General features: G+C 46.2%; 1 protein-coding gene across 29 annotated transcripts in view; it reads right to left on the reverse strand.

Moving 5' to 3' along the window:
• The window catches only part of ARID1B (AT-rich interaction domain 1B), a 434,918-nt gene that overhangs the window by 65,131 nt on the left and 350,912 nt on the right, over positions 1–18,875 (reverse strand). For 18 of the 29 annotated variants that reach the window (XR_014844179.1, XM_085022933.1, XM_085022923.1 and 15 more), the window contains 2 exons: positions 18,042–18,221; positions 4,006–4,333 (listed from right to left, as the gene is read on the reverse strand). Coding sequence is in view for 28 of the 29 variants with exons in the window: in XM_085022933.1 (XP_084879059.1) it covers positions 4,006–4,333; positions 18,042–18,221 (508 nt within the window). In the remaining variant the exon portion in view is untranslated. Of the gene's footprint in view, positions 1–1,977; positions 2,107–4,005; positions 4,334–18,041; positions 18,222–18,875 lie in introns of all 29 variants that reach the window. The other 11 variants (XM_085022913.1, XM_085022910.1, XM_085022839.1 and 8 more) reach the window with 1 other exon arrangement.

Raw genomic sequence — 18,875 nt, forward strand, 5'->3', positions numbered from 1 at the left:
CAAATTGCCCACCTAACTTTAATGTGACAGAACTCTTGGTGAAGAGAGAAAACAAAAACAAAAGCAAAAACATGAGTTTGCTGCAATGAGCTGTTAGGAAAGCAAAAGCATGTTGAAAATCAAATTTCTTAACCCATGGCACTACACATGAACTAAACATGCTTTCTCACATTCAAGCCCCGCTTTTAAAAAAGGGCACAACAGGGTATGGCTACTTCAAAGTGCAAAGGAAGGAAGATTTAAAATAGAAATAAAACTTTCTTTTCTTTCTTCCTTAGAAAGAATAGTGTAGACACAAATGGCACAAAATTCAGAGCTAACAGGGAGGGGGCTGCAAAGAGCCTCTGCCAAGCGTGCTTCAGAGGATTTACACAGAATCACTCCAACCTCTTTCTTTTTCTTATTTTTAATTAAGGAGGAGGTGCTGTGTTCGAAGGACGCTATCCGGATGCTGCTGGCTGAAACACAGATTTGATCTTCTCGTGCTGGTTAGCTAACATTGATTTTCTGCCCCAGTGGAAGAGATTTTACTCTGATGCATGCCATTTAAATTCATTTTACACAGCTGCTTAATGTGGCTTGGCAAGGCACAGCCCAACCAGCTTTGTGGGTCTAAATAGGACTCCTGAGTTGGTAAAAGACAGATCCTACGGATTAGCTGCCGATGATAAATGCTCCCCCTCGCCCCGGTTATCCTCCTAACCTAACTTGTGAAGAGACTTTGAAGGTACCATGAGGGCAAAAGGAAGAAAAGATGGTTTCTCCCAAAGAAGTATGTTTACCCACTTCTACACATGCTTCACTTTCAGGATCATGTTCCAGAATTCTTCATCTTGCTGGTCCACATCAGAACCATGTTTACAGGATTTAGAACTCTCGGTTGCAAAATTACCATTTGGTCTCGCTGCCTAAATACATGTATACTGAATACAAAACCATTAAAATAGCTCTGTGTGTCATGAATTCATAACAAGTAGTGAAAACACAGTTCTATAAATTTAGTCTTTAAACAAAGCTAATTGACTATTTCTTGTTTTATTTTACAAAAATATGGTATGTTTCATCTGAAACTAACTTTCAGTCTAAGTGAGGTAACCTTATTATATGCAAAATGACATCAATAAAATATTTTTGTTTAGTCAATCACTCTACGAGAGTATACCTTGAGAGTATTTATTAACCTAAAGATGGTGACAGCCTGATATTATATAGTTTTGTAGCAGGAAAGAAGGGAGATGCTTTTTGTTGCTGTATGTAATTCCTGTGTTGACATTGATAATAACAGGGCAACACTGTGTTTAGAAAGAAAATCCTGTGCTGGATGACTTGGTTATATTTTCCTGGTGACTTCAATATTCTAAACCTCCTTGGGAGACGGAAATAATAGAAATCTTGGGCACAGATGTTTGCTCAGTGATGATGTAATGAAAGCCCTCGTGAGCCCTATTAATAACCTAAGCCCTGCCTCCTGCAGTGGGGCTCCCGTCAATGAGGCCGCTGCACTGTGAATTCAGGGTGCGTGTTGGCGCAGGTGGCTGTGGCAGGAAAGACAACAACGCGGTCGTGATAATGGTGCTACACAACACAGGTTCCTAGACAACACAACGACAACAACGGGGGACATCACACCCGAGTAGGTGACCTCGTTGCTTTCAGATCAAAGTTTCTGTTTGCCTCTCAGGCGTGAAGGAAAGAAGCCATGCCGAAGCCATGCACAGACAGGACCTGGGGACGGCATGCAGGTCTCGGCCAAACTACCACAGTGCCGCCGGGGAGGATGAAAAACGAAACGGAACAAAACAAACAAAAAACCCGAAACAAACGAAAATAAACAAAAGACAACCCCTCTGAGATGGACTTCCTTGTAGGTCTTTCGCTCTCTTGCTTTGGGCGTTGCTTTCGCAGCCAGATGGCACGTTCAGTAACAGTTAAAAAATGCCCAGGTCCCGCAGCAAGTCAGGGTGTGTGGCTACCTACCCGTACTGGTCAGGCTGGTGCATCATGGGAGCCTGAGAGTTGCCATAGTTGGGGTGCTGGGAAGAAAACATGGGGCGTCCGCCAGCCCCAGACTGGCTGGGATAAGCAGGCGACCTAATGTATGGTGGCCTAAAGCAGAACAGAAGAACAACTTCTTTGGATTTGTTCTGTAGACAAGCACGAACCCCCTGTCCTTCATGTTACTTCCACACGTAGGTGTGGAGGTCACAGAACGTGTGGCAGAACACGCCGAACTGTGCAGCGGCCAGGGAGCGGAGCCGGAGCACCACCCTCCAGGAGGGTGGGGGCCGGGCATCGGGGAGAGCAAAGTCAGAGCCTCGGCTTCGCGGCTCCGAGCACAGCTCTGACTTCGGTTAAGAGCCGAAACAATACACAGTCTCCATACAACCTGCTCGAGGGCTGTGCTGGGGCAGGAGGCGAAGGCGAGGCTGCGGAACGGCCCGCCGATTAGAAACAGAAGATCAGTGTGCACGGAGGAGGCGCACTTCCACGTTAATTTAGAGCAAAAATGATACGTAACTGATCCAGAAAGGGAGTACAGCAAGCCTTTTTAATCAAACAATTATGCTTTAATCTCTACGCTTATCTTCTTCCCAGACCACTATCTAACACTTCATGTCAAATGCAAGCAAGTGCTTTCCGCTTGAAAAGGAAATAACTTGTGCTTTATGAGTTGCGACAATGGACAACTCATTTAAACCTAAATTAGAACTGCATCTGGACCAGCCAAACCAGTCCTCATAGACGGGTTTATAAAACCATTCTCTCTACGGCCTTTGTGAGTTCAGTTCAGAGGCAGTGCTGGGCTTCAGAAGATTCTAAGTCATTGTAACGGGGAAGGGGGTGCGGAGGGAGGGAAGAGAGAGGAGAGAGAGAGAACGTGACTTTCAGTGTGATTCCTCAGAGGAAATTTATTGTTATTTGGAGGAAACAGTGAGACTGAAGGGGTCCCTGACATTCCCAAAGAGCAGCTCCAGAGGAAAAGTGACAAAGGGATACATTTAAACACACACACACACACACACACACACACACACACACACGCACACACCCTTTTATTTCCCTTGGATGAAAATCAGAATCTTCTATCTTTTCTGAAGATACCATACCTTCATATATCTCTTTCATCGACCTTTGTTTTAAAACACACCTTACCATATGCTAAACATAATTCAAACATCTTTACACGTGCGTCCTTTAAAACCTATTCATTTTGTGTCATGCTTTTTTTTTTTTTTTTGCTTTTTAGGGCCGCACCTGCGGCATATGGAAGTTGCCAGGCTAGGGGTCTGCTTCATATATTTTTAATTCTGTCATTTTTATACAGGTCAAGAATTTACTCTGAGAATTCATTTTTAGAATTCAGGATTAAAAACGAGTTAACAGCTAAGGCTAAAGCCTTGCTCTATCACCTTAAACTTTCTGAAATAGGATCTTTGCTTCATTAACCACCTTTTGATTAGGTCAGAGAGGTATGCCCAGAAAAATGAAACACAACACAACATGAAGTAAGAACTCTCAGACATGGACATTTAGACAAACACACACAATACACACACGTGCACATACAGAGTTTCTATTTTATAAAGATTTTTATGGCGGGGTGAAAAAAAGGGGAGATGTTCTTCTTGAATGTTTTAAGATTTGAGCCAGTTTTTAGGCTTGAGAATTTCCCACCTAGACCTCACTGTGTCGGATGGCACCACACAGACACTCCCTGTGCCGCTGGCTCTGGGTTGTTTGGTGTGGTGACTGTGCACAGCCGCTTCCGAGCACCTCCCAGGTCTGACTTTGCCCAGCACTCAGATTCCCTCCTCCGTGTCTCACAGAAGGTAGCCTATGATGTACATTTCTGCCCTTTACAGTACAGCCTATATTTAACACAAAGGCGACGGCCAAGCAAAATCACGCGTGTGGCTCTCCACCCCACGTGATGCAGGGCGGACGCACGCGGGCTCTGCACATGTGCACACGTCCACACCCAGACCGCCCGCCCCGACGGCATACCTGCTTTGGGCCGAGTTTGCAGCGGCCTGCATCACTGCGGCAGCTGCCTCCTGTGCCTTACGGTTCACGGTTGGCATTGGTGGCCCCATTCCTGGCCCTCCCTGCTGAGACATGCCAGGAGAGCTGGGGGTCATGCTGCTCATATTTCCAGGAAATGGCCTGTTCTGCATCCCAGCTGATGGCATTCGTCCCAGGGGCAGAGCACCACATGGCTGGCTTGGCCCTTGTCCATGCATCTGGTTGTTGGCATTGATGCCCATGCCGGGCCCTGGGCCGCTGTAGCTTGCACTGGGCACCCCACTATACGTTGGGGGTCTGGAGTAGTTACCTAAATAAAAATCAAACACAAATTAAAGCCTTTTACTTACTATTTGAGCTTGTGAAAACATTCACTGGAAATAAATTTTTGTGTAACAATGTGATCCACACAGGATAGGAGCCATTATCCTTATTAACCCTTCCCCAGTTGGCGCTGCTGAGGCTGGCCGTCTCAAAAGATGCTCTCCGCACATTCCCAAAGAGCCACACAGGAGGGAACTCCAGGTTGACCACTGAGACCGTCTATGGACAGACAAGGGACGCCAGTGCTGAGGGCTGCTTCAGCACATCCAGTGCCTCACAGCCTTACAAAATTTAACCAACGTGGTTACTCCAGGCCCCAGTCCTTGGGTGAACACCAACCTGTGAGAGCACCGTCACGTCACTACCACATTCAGCAGCTGCGACACAGGGTTTGGAAGGCGCAAGAACACACACATGCGCAGTCAACACTACCCTTCGCAATCCCACCGGAGGTGTCGCGGGGAAACTCGACATTAGTCCAGCACAGGTGGCTTTGCTCCAGGGTCTGGAAGACTTTTTTTTTTTTTTTTTTTTGCTTCGGTACCAGATAAAGTGGCTGGTTTGTATGTGGGGTCTTGCCTCACGAAATAGAGTTTCGAGCACGGCACGGCACTCGGCACCGTGCGGTGTGGCAGGCAGAGTCCGAGACTGAGATGAGCGGCGGCCGCGTCATCTCACACAGGGCAACACGCACGGAGAGAATGGCCCCAGCAAATGCAATAGTTTTGTTTCTTCTCTCCTTCCACCCTTTTATTTTGAATAAGTGGACGCAAGTTACATTCAAGTAAATTAAAAGCATATATAATGCCGCTTCAGTCATCCTAACTGCTGAGCCATTCTATGTGTAAGGCATTGGGTTAAGTGCTGTGCATCAATGACTTCCTTCATTTCTCCAATAACTATGTGAAATACAGACACGACCATGGCTCCATTTACAAAGGAAGAAAATCAACAGCTAGTAGGTTAGGATTCAAGCTCAGGCAAAATGATTATGGAACCCATGTAATTAACCAATAAAACATGCTGCCTCCAGATAAGGATCGAAATGAAATATATGTACAAGGATAAGTGTTTGTAGGATATGGATTAGCGTTTCTCCACCCGTCCTTACTACCTTCTGGAAGAATCTCCTCTTCCATGTAACATAACTGTTCTAGGCACAGGGGATAAAAAGTTAGATAACGATGCAATTCCTGGACTCAAGAAGCTCATGACCCGGGAGTGTGTGTGTATGAAGTAGAGGGGCAGAAGTAAGACAAGAAAAAAAAAAAAAAAAAAAAAAACCAAAAGGATAATGTGTAGAGTGCAAGAGAAAGAAGACTAAGTCTGTGTGGGGTGGGGGTGAGGGGTCATCGCGGTGGGGGCTGGGGGACGGTGCCTTTGAATAAGCCGCTGCGGGCTGCAGCCTGAGTCCGGGTCCGGCAGGCTCTGGGGCTGGCTGAGGGAAGACCGTGTGTACATCCGCTGACTATATGACCTTAGGGAAATTATTTTAATCTTTGTTTCAGTCTCATCTCGTAAAAGAGTCCTCTTTAACGCCGTCTACTGAAAGAGTTGCTGTAGGATTGACTGATGTAACGTGCGTGAAGTACCTCACACACGGGAGCCAAAGTGGTAGGTGACTGTCAGATGGTGCATAACACGGTAGAGGAGGGCAGAGCGCACCGTGGGCAACAGCACAGATGGCGAGAGAGCAAACTCAAGAGCAAGTCACTGCTGAGCATCGTGCAGCCATGAGACGGGGACAGAGGGAAGAGCCAGGCCCGGCAGGCCCTTGGATACCAGGCTTCCCAGCTTGGGGTTTATTGTGAAGACACAAAAGCACTTCTCCAGGTTTCTCAGCAGCAAGTGGACTGGATTAGTAACAACAAGAAAAGCCAATAATTGATATTTTTGCTCAGTTCCAAGCTCTTTGCATTACCTTCTTTAATCCCTACACCAAGCCCAAGAGGTCCCTTTCATTATCATCCTCATTTTAGGCAGGAGGAGCCTGAGGTGTGGGATGCTGAGTGGCTTAGCTCAAGGTCACGTGGCTAAAAGGCAGAGGAGCCCTGGTCCACCCCCGGGCAGTTGGAGTGCAGCTCAGAGCCCGCTGCTAGCTGCACCCTTGTCTGGCCCCTCAAATGCTTACGGGAACGCCATCATAACTGCAGGCTTTCTTGAGTGCATACATGTGAGGCTGCATCACCCATGCACCTGGGAGAAGCCCAGACTTCACCACTGACCAGTGCTCGCTCTCTGCTCTCTGGAGTGCCTTCCATGAAGTGCGTTTCTCACTGCACACAGTGTGAAGGTCACCGTGTGAAGGTCACCATTCACAGGGACTTCAGGTTGGGCGCTCTCTCTGTAAAGGGCTGGAGGTACTTCATGCACGTGACATCAGTTAATATTTTAGGCTTCATGGGCTAAATGGTTTCTGTCAACTAAACTGGCATTGCAGCCCCAACAATGTGGCCACAGGCAACCCACACGCAAATGGGCACCTGTATTCCAACAAAGCTTTCTTTGCAAACACTGGAGGCTGGCCAGAGCGAGCCATCGCCTGCTGAGTCCTCTACAGACCAGTCTTGGGACAAGTTTCCTAAGGAAGTGCTCCTCGGGCGCAGAAAGTCACTTGCTAAAGCCAGCACCTACTCTCCCTTGAATATCCCGGGAAGCCCGAGAAAGGCTGGAGAGGGATGGCCGAGGAAGGGGCTGGCCATCTGAGGAGCTGGCACGGACAAGAGGACGAAGGAGAGGGGCGGGCCAGGAGCGGCTCGACGTAAATCACCTCGGTCCCCCTCGTGGCCTGTGAGTCAGTCTTTAAAGGCCAGCACGTCAAATTTAAATTGCTTTTCACGAAGACAGCCTGTCTCTGCAGAAATAATCAGACTTACACTGTTTTCAAGTGAAAGGTAAACAGTCAACATTGATCAATTTCAAAGTTCTTTGTGAAAAGTTCTGAGGCTGCTCCGAGTCTCCCATCCCACGGGACCACACAGAAGGTCCCTGCCTGTTTTCCCATCACGCCATCTCGGCGGAAAGGGCACCTTATGCTCACTGAGGTTGGGAGGGACACAGAGCCGTGGGAGGATGTTGCGCCCTGCCTCTTCCCCCGCATTCTCTGTGCACAGCCCTCAGAATTCTTCTCTGGAGCAAAACGAAGGCTCCCGCCACCCCCGGCCCTGACCTCACAGCCCTTCACTCCAGATTATCTGTTATCATCAGTGAGATGCAGTGCTCCTTCTTGGCTCTTGCTTTTATTAAAAATTAACAAACTCATTCACGGTTTGAATACAAATGAACTTAATCCACATATTCACGCCATGGCTCTGGAGCTAGTTTCCACCCTCCCTCAATACCTGCTAAGTGACACATGGGTAAGAGCCTTTACTCAGTGAAAACCTATGTACCCTGTGCTTTCGAAGGAAATGAAATGACACTTGAATCTTGTTTTGGAAAACAAGCATTTGCATGGTTAATGCAGACTGTGCCCATGATGTAGTTTTACATGAGAAGAAGGTTCCTGATTTTGTTGAAGTCCACGAATAGTTGAAGTAGAACGTTGCTCATGCTTGGAACAGAGAAACACTGTCACCCTGGGTTCCTGCACCTCGGGTTTAACCGGCAGCCAGGGGCTGTGTTTTAAAGAACACAAAAAAGAGAAATAACTGCGAGGTCCAGTAAGCCTGCAGCCAACATCCACCTTTCTCATTCATTTTATGTACTGAGAAGAGCTGTGTTTCAATAGCTTCGCTCAGTTCAGCAGTTGGTCTTCGCTGTACAGCAGGAAGCCCTCTGCAATCGGGTGGAGGAAGCTTCAGGGCACACCCACCATGCACACGCACATGTGTGCACTTGTACTTAGTAAGGCCCAGCGAGGGCTGGCCTCTCCATCTACTTTTCCCCAATGAGTTGGGCCGATTCCATGAACTGGTACACAAAGCACATGTCAAGGGGATATGTTCTAATTATAGAGACCTCTATTTGGCAGAAGAAATACAAAGTCCCTTTTTCTTCTCCTTGAAACTTTAAAGACTTTCCTCATTAAACTCACATGCCTGGATAAAAATGGTTTCTAAAGGCTTTAAGTGGCTTAAGAGGCGCCAACGGATGAAGCCTAGGCTCTAGAAACTGGGTTTGCATACTCGTTCTGACGCTTCCCAGGGGCATGACCTTGGACAAGTTATTTAACCTCTCTGAACATCAGTTCTGCCACGTAAAGTGACAACAATAACGGGGACTAGGTAGAAAGTGACGAGGACGGTGCCAAGCCTCGAATGACCTAATAGACGACAGCTGTTATCACCACCATGACCCACAATCATAATATTACCCATAATTATTCAGATGATCTTTTCTCCACAATCTTTAAAAAAATGTGTGGAAGGAGTGAAAAATGATTCACACCCCTCCCACCTTGCCTACGCGATAACATATCTTTCTCCCCAAAATAAACAAAAACCAAACATGTAGGCCAAGCCAAATAGGAGAGGAAAAGCCAGGAATGAGAAGTGCAATCTTATTTCCATGTTTCTCTAATGGATTAGTAATTTGTTGGCACCGGCTTTGACAGAAAACAGATGGATCCAGCATTAAGCACAATGAAGACGGCAGATGCTGGGCCAGCCCACCTCAGCTGGACGGGTCTTGCAGCCAAGTCCGAGAGCCCGCAGTTTTCAAGTGGGTTCATCTTGGCACACTAGATTTGGAAAATTGGTCACCAAATGAATTCAGACTTCAACCCACCAGGAGCTGTATTCAAGCACCAGACTGAGGAAACAGAAGCTAGACTCTGTTCAAGTCGCCATCACCATCTTGTGGGGGGGGGGGGGGGGCGGTGTCACAGATAATTCTGTACCTGGCTCTAGAGTTTTTTAATTTGCTATTTATAATTACTATTCCAAGACTTTTAGTAATTTTATTGAATTACTAAATGCTTCCACTTATTTTGCTTCTCAGCTTCAATCATTCAAAGGTTACCTATGAACAATTACTACAGGCAAAGTCCCGTATTATTCCCCTATGCTGTGGGGGTGATACGCTGCAGGAATCCTAGAACAGACACTGGACTCTGGGTGGGGGAAAAAAAAGGATAATTAGCTATATATCATGATGAACACATTTGTGAATTAGGGCTAAATATGCATTTATCTTGTTGAGCCAATAATCACTTTTTATAGCCAACTATTATATAGTAGTATTATTACTTTTTAATTGAAGTATAGTTGATTTACAATGTTGTATTAGTTACAACACAAAGTGATTCAAATATACAAAATGTTATTTACACAGTATTTTAGGTCACGATTACTGGGGTACAATTTATCTGCAATAGCATCCATATACTCCTTATGACCACTCGCACATTTAAGACATGGGATATTTTTATCACGACGGAAAGTTGCCATTTTGTGGCCAAACTCATCCCAGCCCCTGGTGACCACTGACCTGGTTTCTGGTCCTACAGTTTCGCCTTCCCCACAATGTCATATAAATGCAGTCACCTGGTATCGTTCCCAGCTTCTCTCACTCATCATCCTACTTCTGACATTCAGTCATCACGTTGCGCATCAGTAGTTTACCCCCTTCTGCTGTTGCGCAGTCGTCCATTTCTACGGACATCTGGGCCACTCGCAGTTTCGGGCGGTCATGACCGAAGCTGACGCTGGTACACAGTCTCTGCATGGACGTACGTTTCACTTCTCCTGGTAAACTCCAGGGATGAGAGTACTGGGCTGCATGTTAGGTGTATGTTTAACTTTATAAGAAACTCCACTAACGTGTGTAAGAGTTCTAACTGCTGTGCATTCTTGATATTGCCAAATTAAAGCAATTATTAGCTACTCCAGTAGATGTGTAGTGGATTTTACTGCGGCTTTTATTTTCACTTCACTAACGACAAATGATACTGAGAGCATTTTTTTTCATGTGCTTATTTGCTGGTCATGGCATTTAAGTAAAACCCTTGCTATGCAAAAAAAGTTATATTTCAAAAACCTTCTTCCAACTCTACCTTTCTACTCAGGCTGATCACACAACACTGCCCTTTGGGCACTGCTTTAGGAGGGAAACTGACTGAATAGTTAAGAAGGCCACAGATTCAGGAGTTCCCATTGTGGCTCACTGGTAAGGCTGTGGTGTAGGTTGAAGACATGGCTCAGATCCTGTGGTCGGCACCTGCAGCTCCAATTTGACCCCTAGCCTGGGAACCTCCATAAAATGAAAGAAAAATGCCACAGGGGCAGTCCTAAAATGAAAGAAAAAAAGAAAAAAAAAAGAAGAAGACCACAAATGCAGATTCTAAAGGAAAGTGAACTTACCCCAAGTTGCATTAAATCCTACTATTTGTAGGAATGGAGCTCATTTATCTTTTGAACTGATATATAAGGCACCATGTTTTTCCTAAGTCAACATGCATTTTAAAAAGTCTTCAACATGTAAACATAATGATAATATTATATAAAGCTTGTACAAGAGGAGAAAAGACCTTAGAGTGTGGTTTCAGTGTTCACTTTTGATAGTTTTTTTCTATATATGTTACAAAAATTAATTCTTTTAAAACTGTGATTGTACAGTGATGCACACTCCATACAGAATATACAGAAGCACAGAGAGAAACAGACAACATTGAACCTTAGCGCCACCTCCTGAAGATAATTCCTAAGCTTTGAGTAGTCAACCGAATACTCAGCAAGCATGAAGGCAGGACCAAGAAGGCATACCAGTGTCTCTGGGCTACTCTCTGTCTTCGTCCCTTTAGGAAACAGTTGTTTTTTTTGCTTGTTTGTTTTGTTTTTTGGTTGTTTTTTTTTTTTTGCTTTTTAGGGCCGCACACTCGGCATATGGAGGTTCCCAGGCTAGGGGTCGAATCGGAGCGACAGCTGCCAGCCTAGGCCACAGCCACAGCCACAGCAACACAGGATCCAAGCTGTGTCTGCAACCTACACCAGAGCTCACAGCAACGCTGGATCCTTAATCCACTGAGCGAGGCCAGGGATCGAACCTGCAATCTCATGGTTCCTAGTTGGATTCATTCCCGCTGCGCCACAAAGGGAACTCCAGGAAATGTGCCAGCTCTGTGCTAATGGCTTGGGCTTTAGCAGGGAGCAAAGGCAAAGAGCTTACATTCCGATGGCAGGAGAGAGGCCAGTAAAGAAATCTAGACCATGTCATGGGGTGTCAAATGCCGTGAAGGAAAATAAAGCAGGGAGAATTCACGCAGGGTGGTGAGGCCAGCATCCCTGAGGCTGTGACTGAGGAGAGCCACTGTGAGGGGAGGAGCTGTGTGTGCTTGGTGGCTTCCTCCCCAGGTAGCAGAAGTGCATCTCTGGGGTCACCGCCACTACCAAGGATCATGTCACACACAGGCCCAGGGGACATATGGGCAACTCAGACGCTAGTCTGTGATCAGAGCAGTGAGTGAAGAAGGGAGCGCAGGCCCTCAAGGGACAGGGGCATAAACGCCCACGCCAGCGTGACCTTCAGAGAGCTCCTTGTCGCTATAACGGGCGGGGTCCTCATCTGCAGAGTATAACACGAGGCCACCTACCTCATGTGGTTGCGGTGGGAAAAGGAATATTACCAGTAACTACTGTTGCACACCGACAATGGTAGAATCCGTCAAGGAAAACACAGAAACTGTTCCAATATTAATGGAATAACTTTTTAGTCAGTGAAATTATCTTTTTATTACATATTGCATCATGTGCCTAATTTTACTTTCAAGACGCAGATGTTCAAATTTGTTTCGCAAACTCAGTAAAATATTAGAAAAAGTAAGCACTAACAGAAAAAAGGTAAGACTTTTATTTCAATTCAATTGCCAATTTGGCATAAAGCAGTAAAATCCATATGGTACAGAATGAAGGATTCTCAAGCGCCTGAACCCCCGTGTCCTCCCTAGGCCCAGAGCTGCTGGGCCCTGTGCACACCCACGGACCGCGTGGGAACAGCGCCCCCTGGAGGCAGAGCTCTGATGTGCGTCACCTGATGCCAGGCACAGGCAGCCTTCGGAAAGGACCGTGTGTCACTCTTAGAAGAGAGTTAAAAACTGGTCATTTCTTCTCAAATAAACATCTGAGAAAATGGAAGATATACGAGCCCCAGGAAAAGGCACCTTTCTGAGATGTAAAGATTTGCTTCTGTGCGGCCATCCTTGACTGTCATGATCCGGACCCGCAGTAAAAGTCCACCGGATGACCCAGCTGCACGAGGTGCTTAGTCATCCGGTGAGGGAGTGGGTGCCTGCACTGCGCATGCTGTTGATTTTAATTAGCAAAGTAAAACTATTAGCTTCACACTAGACGAAATTAATATTGCTTTATGTTTTTCTTTCTTATTTCAAGACGATTTGTACTTTAAATTTTCATCTTGGTTTTGATAAAATCATGATGATTATCAGTCTGCTAAGAAAAATTCATGCACAAATCTTTTAACTTGAGGGCTAAATTTGGGCATCAAAAGAAGACAGTATTAACCACCTTTTGCTGTAAAATGATCTATTATAATTTGTTTTTTCTACCGTGAGCAAGATAAAAATTTAGAATTTTTTTTAACAAAGCCGTACAGAATATGGAATTAATACTTTTGCCTAGCACTGTTTGTTTAACCACAGAATAAAGTTAAGAGAAAGCAGTACACACAAGTGTATTACAACCTGTTTCAAGGAAAAAAATGAGTGAAACTGAAGAGGGAGGGATCTGCACAGAAACCAGCTTTTGGAAAAAGCCAGAGAACGAGCTCTCCAACCTGCAGAACTGCACACAGGGAAAAAAAGATGAACCTACTGGCAGACACGTCTCACTTCTGCAGAAGAGGCTGAATTTCGCTTAATTGAAGAATAAGAGCAGAGACTGAAATCTTGGGTCACAGTGACACCAAGGTTGTCATGGGCCTGTAAGGCATATTCTCCAGCAGCCAGTGCACTGCCAAGAGGTAACGTTTATACTTTGTTCCTCTTGGACTGTATAAGAGGAACAGTTGTAAGATTATTAATGTGCAATTCTGGAGGTGCATTCATTTCAACTAGGGATCATTTCAAGTTTGCCTTTGCTGAAGTTATGAGAATGAAGGAGAAGGATGAGTTCTAATGGCATCGGATTGATTTTAGAGAAAAACATACTTTTCTGAAAAGGACTTTTGATCAAGTAATTCAGGAATAAAAGGCTCCTCAGACTCATCTGCTTATAAGTTTCCTGCTTCCTAAGACACAGGATACAAATTAAGGTGTAAAACTAAGGTTGAGTTAGTGCACAACATGTGCAGCTATATGCGGTGGGCCAGGCACTAACATGCAAGGGAGGGATAACTGCAGGGTATCCTAGGCTTGGAATTACTATTAGTTGCCCAAGGTAATACTCTTAATTCATAGCGAAATTAAGGGGACCCTCATTTTTTTGCAGTTAGTGACAAATATGCAAAAAATATTTGTGGACAGTCTGTGACAGACACAGCTCTAGAGAACACAAAACAAGGCAGTCTCTGTCCTTAGCAAATATAAAGGCTATGAAGATGAAACTGATTTCAGCTCCCTTTTCCCTGTACAAATTCACTTATTAATAATTAACATGTCAATTACATAATTCCTTTCTATTTATTAGAGCCAGTCCCTGTGGCCCTCTCTACTGACAAACAGCTTGTAAGGGTAGTTATTTTACATGTGCTTGCTGGAAGGTAGAAAAGTACCATTTCATTAAGCATACTGCAATTAAGCATTTTTACACAAGTAGCTTGGCTTCATCCCACTTGGATATTTAATAATTCAGATTTTATAGTATTAATATATATTTCTAAAAATTTCCTCTTAATAGGAACTTTTTTCTGAATCTCTAGCATTTTCAGTGTTTTTTGAAGCTTATCATCCCCAAATGTTTCTTGTCCTTGAAGGCAAGCAGCTTGACTTTTGAATTTCCCCAGCAGCTCATTGAATGAAGGAACTAGCAAGGAGGGAGTGAATCCGAGGCATGGGAAGCGACACAGCAGGGACTCTGTGAGTGGCCTCTTAAGTCTCCCTCGGGTTGAACCCTGGCTCTGCAACTACCAGCTGAGTAAATTACTTAACCTGCTCATCGGCAAAATGGGATAATGCCACATGCTTCCCACTGATTAAGAAAATGGGTAAGTATGCCCGAATTTGTATCCTAGCATGACTGCTGTGTGCCCTGGGCGAAGGTGTGTGCTTGGTGCAGGCCTCAGTTTCTCTGTCTGTCAAGTGGAGTGATAATAGCACCTACTACATAGCATGCTCTGAGGATTAAATGAGTTAAGATAGGAAAAAACACTAAGACCAAGACCCAGGACCCAGTGTGTTGGAAAAATCGTGGTTGTTATTACTAATAATCTTTTTTTTTTTTTTAATATAATGATCTTTATTTTTTTCCCGTTATACCTGGTTTACAGTGTTCTGTCCATTTTCTACTGTACAGCGTGGTGACCCAGTTACACATACGTGTACAGATTCTTTTTTCTCACACTGCATGTTCCATCATAAGTGACTAGACAGAGTTCCCAGTGCTACACAGCAGGATCTCATTGCTAATCCATTCCAGGCAACAGTCTGCATCTCCTAACCCCAAGATCCCCCATCCGTCCCACTCCCTCTCCCATTACGAATAATCTTGAAGAAGCTGCTCCTGATAACAAAAAAGTTAGTGAAAAGAGATGGTAACTATTTTCCCCTAAGAGCTCTTGAAAACAATACTAGCCCAGCAGAAACCCATCTAGTTAGAAAAAGACATAGAGGATGAGACTGATGACCTGTGGGTCTCTGCCCAAGTGATTCTTACAGAGACATCATAAGGCTTAACACGAAGATGAAAGCTGAGTATTTGACTAATCATTTGCGCAGTTAATAAAGAGAAAGAAAGTCCATTTGGGGCTCTGTTACAAGGATCAACCAAGACAGAAGTGTAAAGGCAAGAACACTTACTGAATTGAGTGGTACAGGTTACAAGCGTAATTGCCTGTCATCCACTATCTGCTGGGGAGAGGAGAAGACGCGGAGGAAAGCAAGTGTGATCTGAACACAGAGCGCCCGGACATGCACTTCCAGCTCATGGCACTGGGAGCCGGTCAAGGAGCTCGGGGGGGACGCACCTCGGGTGTAATGTTCTGGAGATGCCACTTGGGAGGAGAACAGAGACAGCAAATGCGCAGGCACTTGGATTTTTCAAAGTGAGAAAGGGCTGTGTGTGGAAATTTCCTTCCTTCCTTCCTTCCTCTCCTTCTCTTTCTTGTCTTTTTAGGGTCACACCTGTAGCATATGGAGGTTCCCAGGTTAGGGGTCAAATCAGAGCTGCAGCTGCCGGCCTTCACCACGGCCACAGCAACTCGGGATCCGAACCGCGTCTGCAACCTACACCACAGCTCGCGGCAACGCCGGATCCTTCACCCACTGAGCAAGGCCAGGGATCAAACCCGAAATCTCATGGTCACTAGTCGGATTTGTTTCCACTGTGCCACAGTGGGAACTCTGGAAATCATCACTCTTATTTTAAATTGTCTTAGTATCTACGCCTTAAAAAAAAAAGTCAAATAAAAACCTTCTTGACTATAAAACCAAAAGGCTACGCCATGGATCCAGCAGGCCACACGGACGTAAAAGACTTTGGAGTTGAAGCAAAATTTAGACTCGGAACAGGAGAATCAGAAGCAATCGCCAAGGGTAACCCAATCTAACTTTCTCATTTTCTACAGGAAAAGGAAATCCCGGAGAGTAAGCAATTTTCCAAGGCACACAAGCTTGAGTGAGAAAACCCTCACCGTTTCAGGGCTCGGAAATCAAGGATCTTAAGAGTCAACGATTCCCGAAGACTGAGAGTTTTAAGAGAATAACCCATTCCATAAATTACCTTTTGTGTTATTAACTCCTCAAGCTTAAGTGCTTGCCGAGCTGTTCACAAAAGCCTCACTAGCGAGTGCCCGGCTCCACGGCCCCTTCCTGAGATCAGCAGAGGGCAGGGCGCAGGAGGGAGTTATTCGAGAGTAGGGACCAGTTCCGAGGCCTGCGTGAGCCTTGTGTTCGTGGTTGAGGCCCTAATTCTGAGAATAATGCTCTGACCCTGTCTCCAAATATATTTCGGGCAAAAGCCCACATTGTCGGTGCATGTTGCAACTTAGAAACTGCTTTTCCAACTTTCCCTAGTTTTCTTCTTTTCCCGTTAGCTGATTTGAGGACACTCACCGAGCGGCTGCAGCGGGCAGGGCTGTTCTCACAGCTGAGGGACACGTCCTGCCTTCGCTCAGCAACAAACTGCCACGCATCACAACTCCCTGGGGCTGAGGGGGAGCTGGGTAGACTCTTACTGTCAACCGGGACCTTAAATTCCCGGGGCTCCCTGGGGTCAACAGCGTGGACATGCATTTCTGACGCGGAACGGAGCGGATCATCCACTCTGACCACAGGCACCCGGACCGAGGCAGGAAGGGGCCACGGGAAACGTTGGTTTTGGGCATTGTAACTCAGTTTTCCCAGTAACAGAAATACTTGGACTGTAAAACACCAGAGGCAAGGTGACGGTGGTAAACTGACAGTACTGAGGTGCTTCAAATTCTTTGGAAAGAGATCTTCAGAAAACAAGACGGCTTGTAAACGGTGAAGTAGAGAAAGCGTTTCTGAGAAACACCAGATGAAAAGCTGAGAAGGTGCCCGACCTCCTCAGAGGAGCCGCTGGCCTTGCAGGGTCTCACCGGATGGCTGGCGAGCCTCAAAGGGCCTCAGCACTGCACGTTTTGCGGGCAGATGCAAGTGCTCGCAGGACCATGAGGGCGTTATTTAGTCCGGGGACCTGGCTTTGCTGTGGAGGCAGTGACGGTTTTACTACAGTTTCCTAGCAGGCGTCATCTTCACTTGGAATATTCCTGGTATTTTCAGAAATGAGGAAACTCTGGGAATTGTGCCAGATGAGCTCATTCTCTCTAAATTATCCATTAATGTCTAATTTAAATAAACAAAATATAAAGAAGGTGCTAAAATTCGAATGCCTTGCTGCCAAAAGTGACTTAGAAGAATATGTGTATCTATCAGGTTAAGAACCCCGAAAGGAGGATGCTGTACGCGGAAGACAAAACAGACATCAACGCCCAGGAAGGCCGAGTGTAAACGGTGCATTTGGGGCCTGGTGCCACTAATTTTTCTCCTGTTGCCTTATCTTCCTTTTTGAAAGACATGCTCATTTCAGGCTCTGACTTGTCTTCTGAGAGTAAAACCGGTAATGACGGTGAAAACCAGAACTACTGTTTACCCGACAGAGCACTCTGGAGACCGACGAGGAGAGGATGGGCTGAGGTCCTTCTGAGGAGGGAGCGTGTTGTTACGAAGATAATTGCGGAGAAGGAGGGGAATCAGAACTCAACAGAAAGCAACCTCAGTTTTAGATCAGCAACTTTTTGAGGACGAGGCCTGTGTTGTTTTCTCAACAAGCAATTAGGGCTACATCACGGAAACAAGGAGTCGCTCCTTTATTATTAATAACACACGTATGAAGAGCACTTACCGCAGTGTCTGCTGCATGAATGCTTAATGAATAGCTGCTATAATTATTCTTCCCATCACCATGGGCAACGAAGGACCGTGGGGTTGCATTAACCTCACAAATGCGCCAGGAAACAAATAACGGGATCTTAAAAGACGTTTATCATATTAAGGTCTTGAAGGACCAAGATATTAAAATTTCTACAACCTACTGCAATGCATTTTGTAGGAACGTTTTTACCTTGTGGTCCATACTGGCTCATCTGTGGACCGTAAGTCCCACTTGAGTTACTCTGCTGAAAGCTACTGATTCCGGGATGCATCTGGCCTCCAGGAGAAGGATGAGGCGACATGGATGGTCCTGTCTGCTGAGCTCCATACTGAGACATCTGAGGGTTTCTTTGTGTGCCTGCCATAAAACCTACGTGGGAAATAAAGGGAAATACATAAATGCAGGTGACAAAAGTGGACACGGAGTTGTGTGGGAGGGGGATGTGAGGAGGCTGGCAGGATTCTCGTAAAGAACATCTGAGACATCTCCAACCCGAGACGGAGGACGTGACAGGGCCCCTGGGCTACCCTAGTCCTGAGCCTGGAGGCTCTTTCATCGGAGTTCCTGGGAACCCAGACGGATTGTGCACTTGAACGAGGGGAAGGCGGGAGGGAGGAAGGGCGGCTAAGCGTACGCACTCTCAAGCTCCGTCCTGCGGGCCAGACAGGCTGTGCACCCTCGGGCCTCTGCCCACTTCCCGCTGTCTGGGCTGTGAGGCCCCGGCCCGCACACACCCCAGCCTTCTCCCAGGCCCAGGCCTGCACCCGGCACTCCCCAGGCCAAACCTGCTTTTCTCCCCTCTGATCACCCTGGCTGTTACCATGCTGCAGCCTCACCACCTGACACCGACTGTCCCTTAGGGGTGAGCTGTGAACCAGCAGGGTCCGAAGAAGGCCAAACCCACTCTGCCTTCTTCTCCCCAACTCCGCCCTCTCCTGTTCCCTCCCTGAGATTCCTCTCCCGCTCCCTTGGGCCGCCCTCCCTGCCTGCGCCACTCCCCGCCCTCACTCTCTTCCCCACTGT

This window comes from Sus scrofa, chromosome 1 (genome assembly GCF_054392235.1).
Source record: "Sus scrofa isolate SSC_HxYL_T2T_F1_AM1 chromosome 1, Sscrofa_HxYL_maternal_Yorkshire_Landrace_v2.0, whole genome shotgun sequence".
Lineage (NCBI taxonomy): Eukaryota > Metazoa > Chordata > Mammalia > Artiodactyla > Suidae > Sus > Sus scrofa.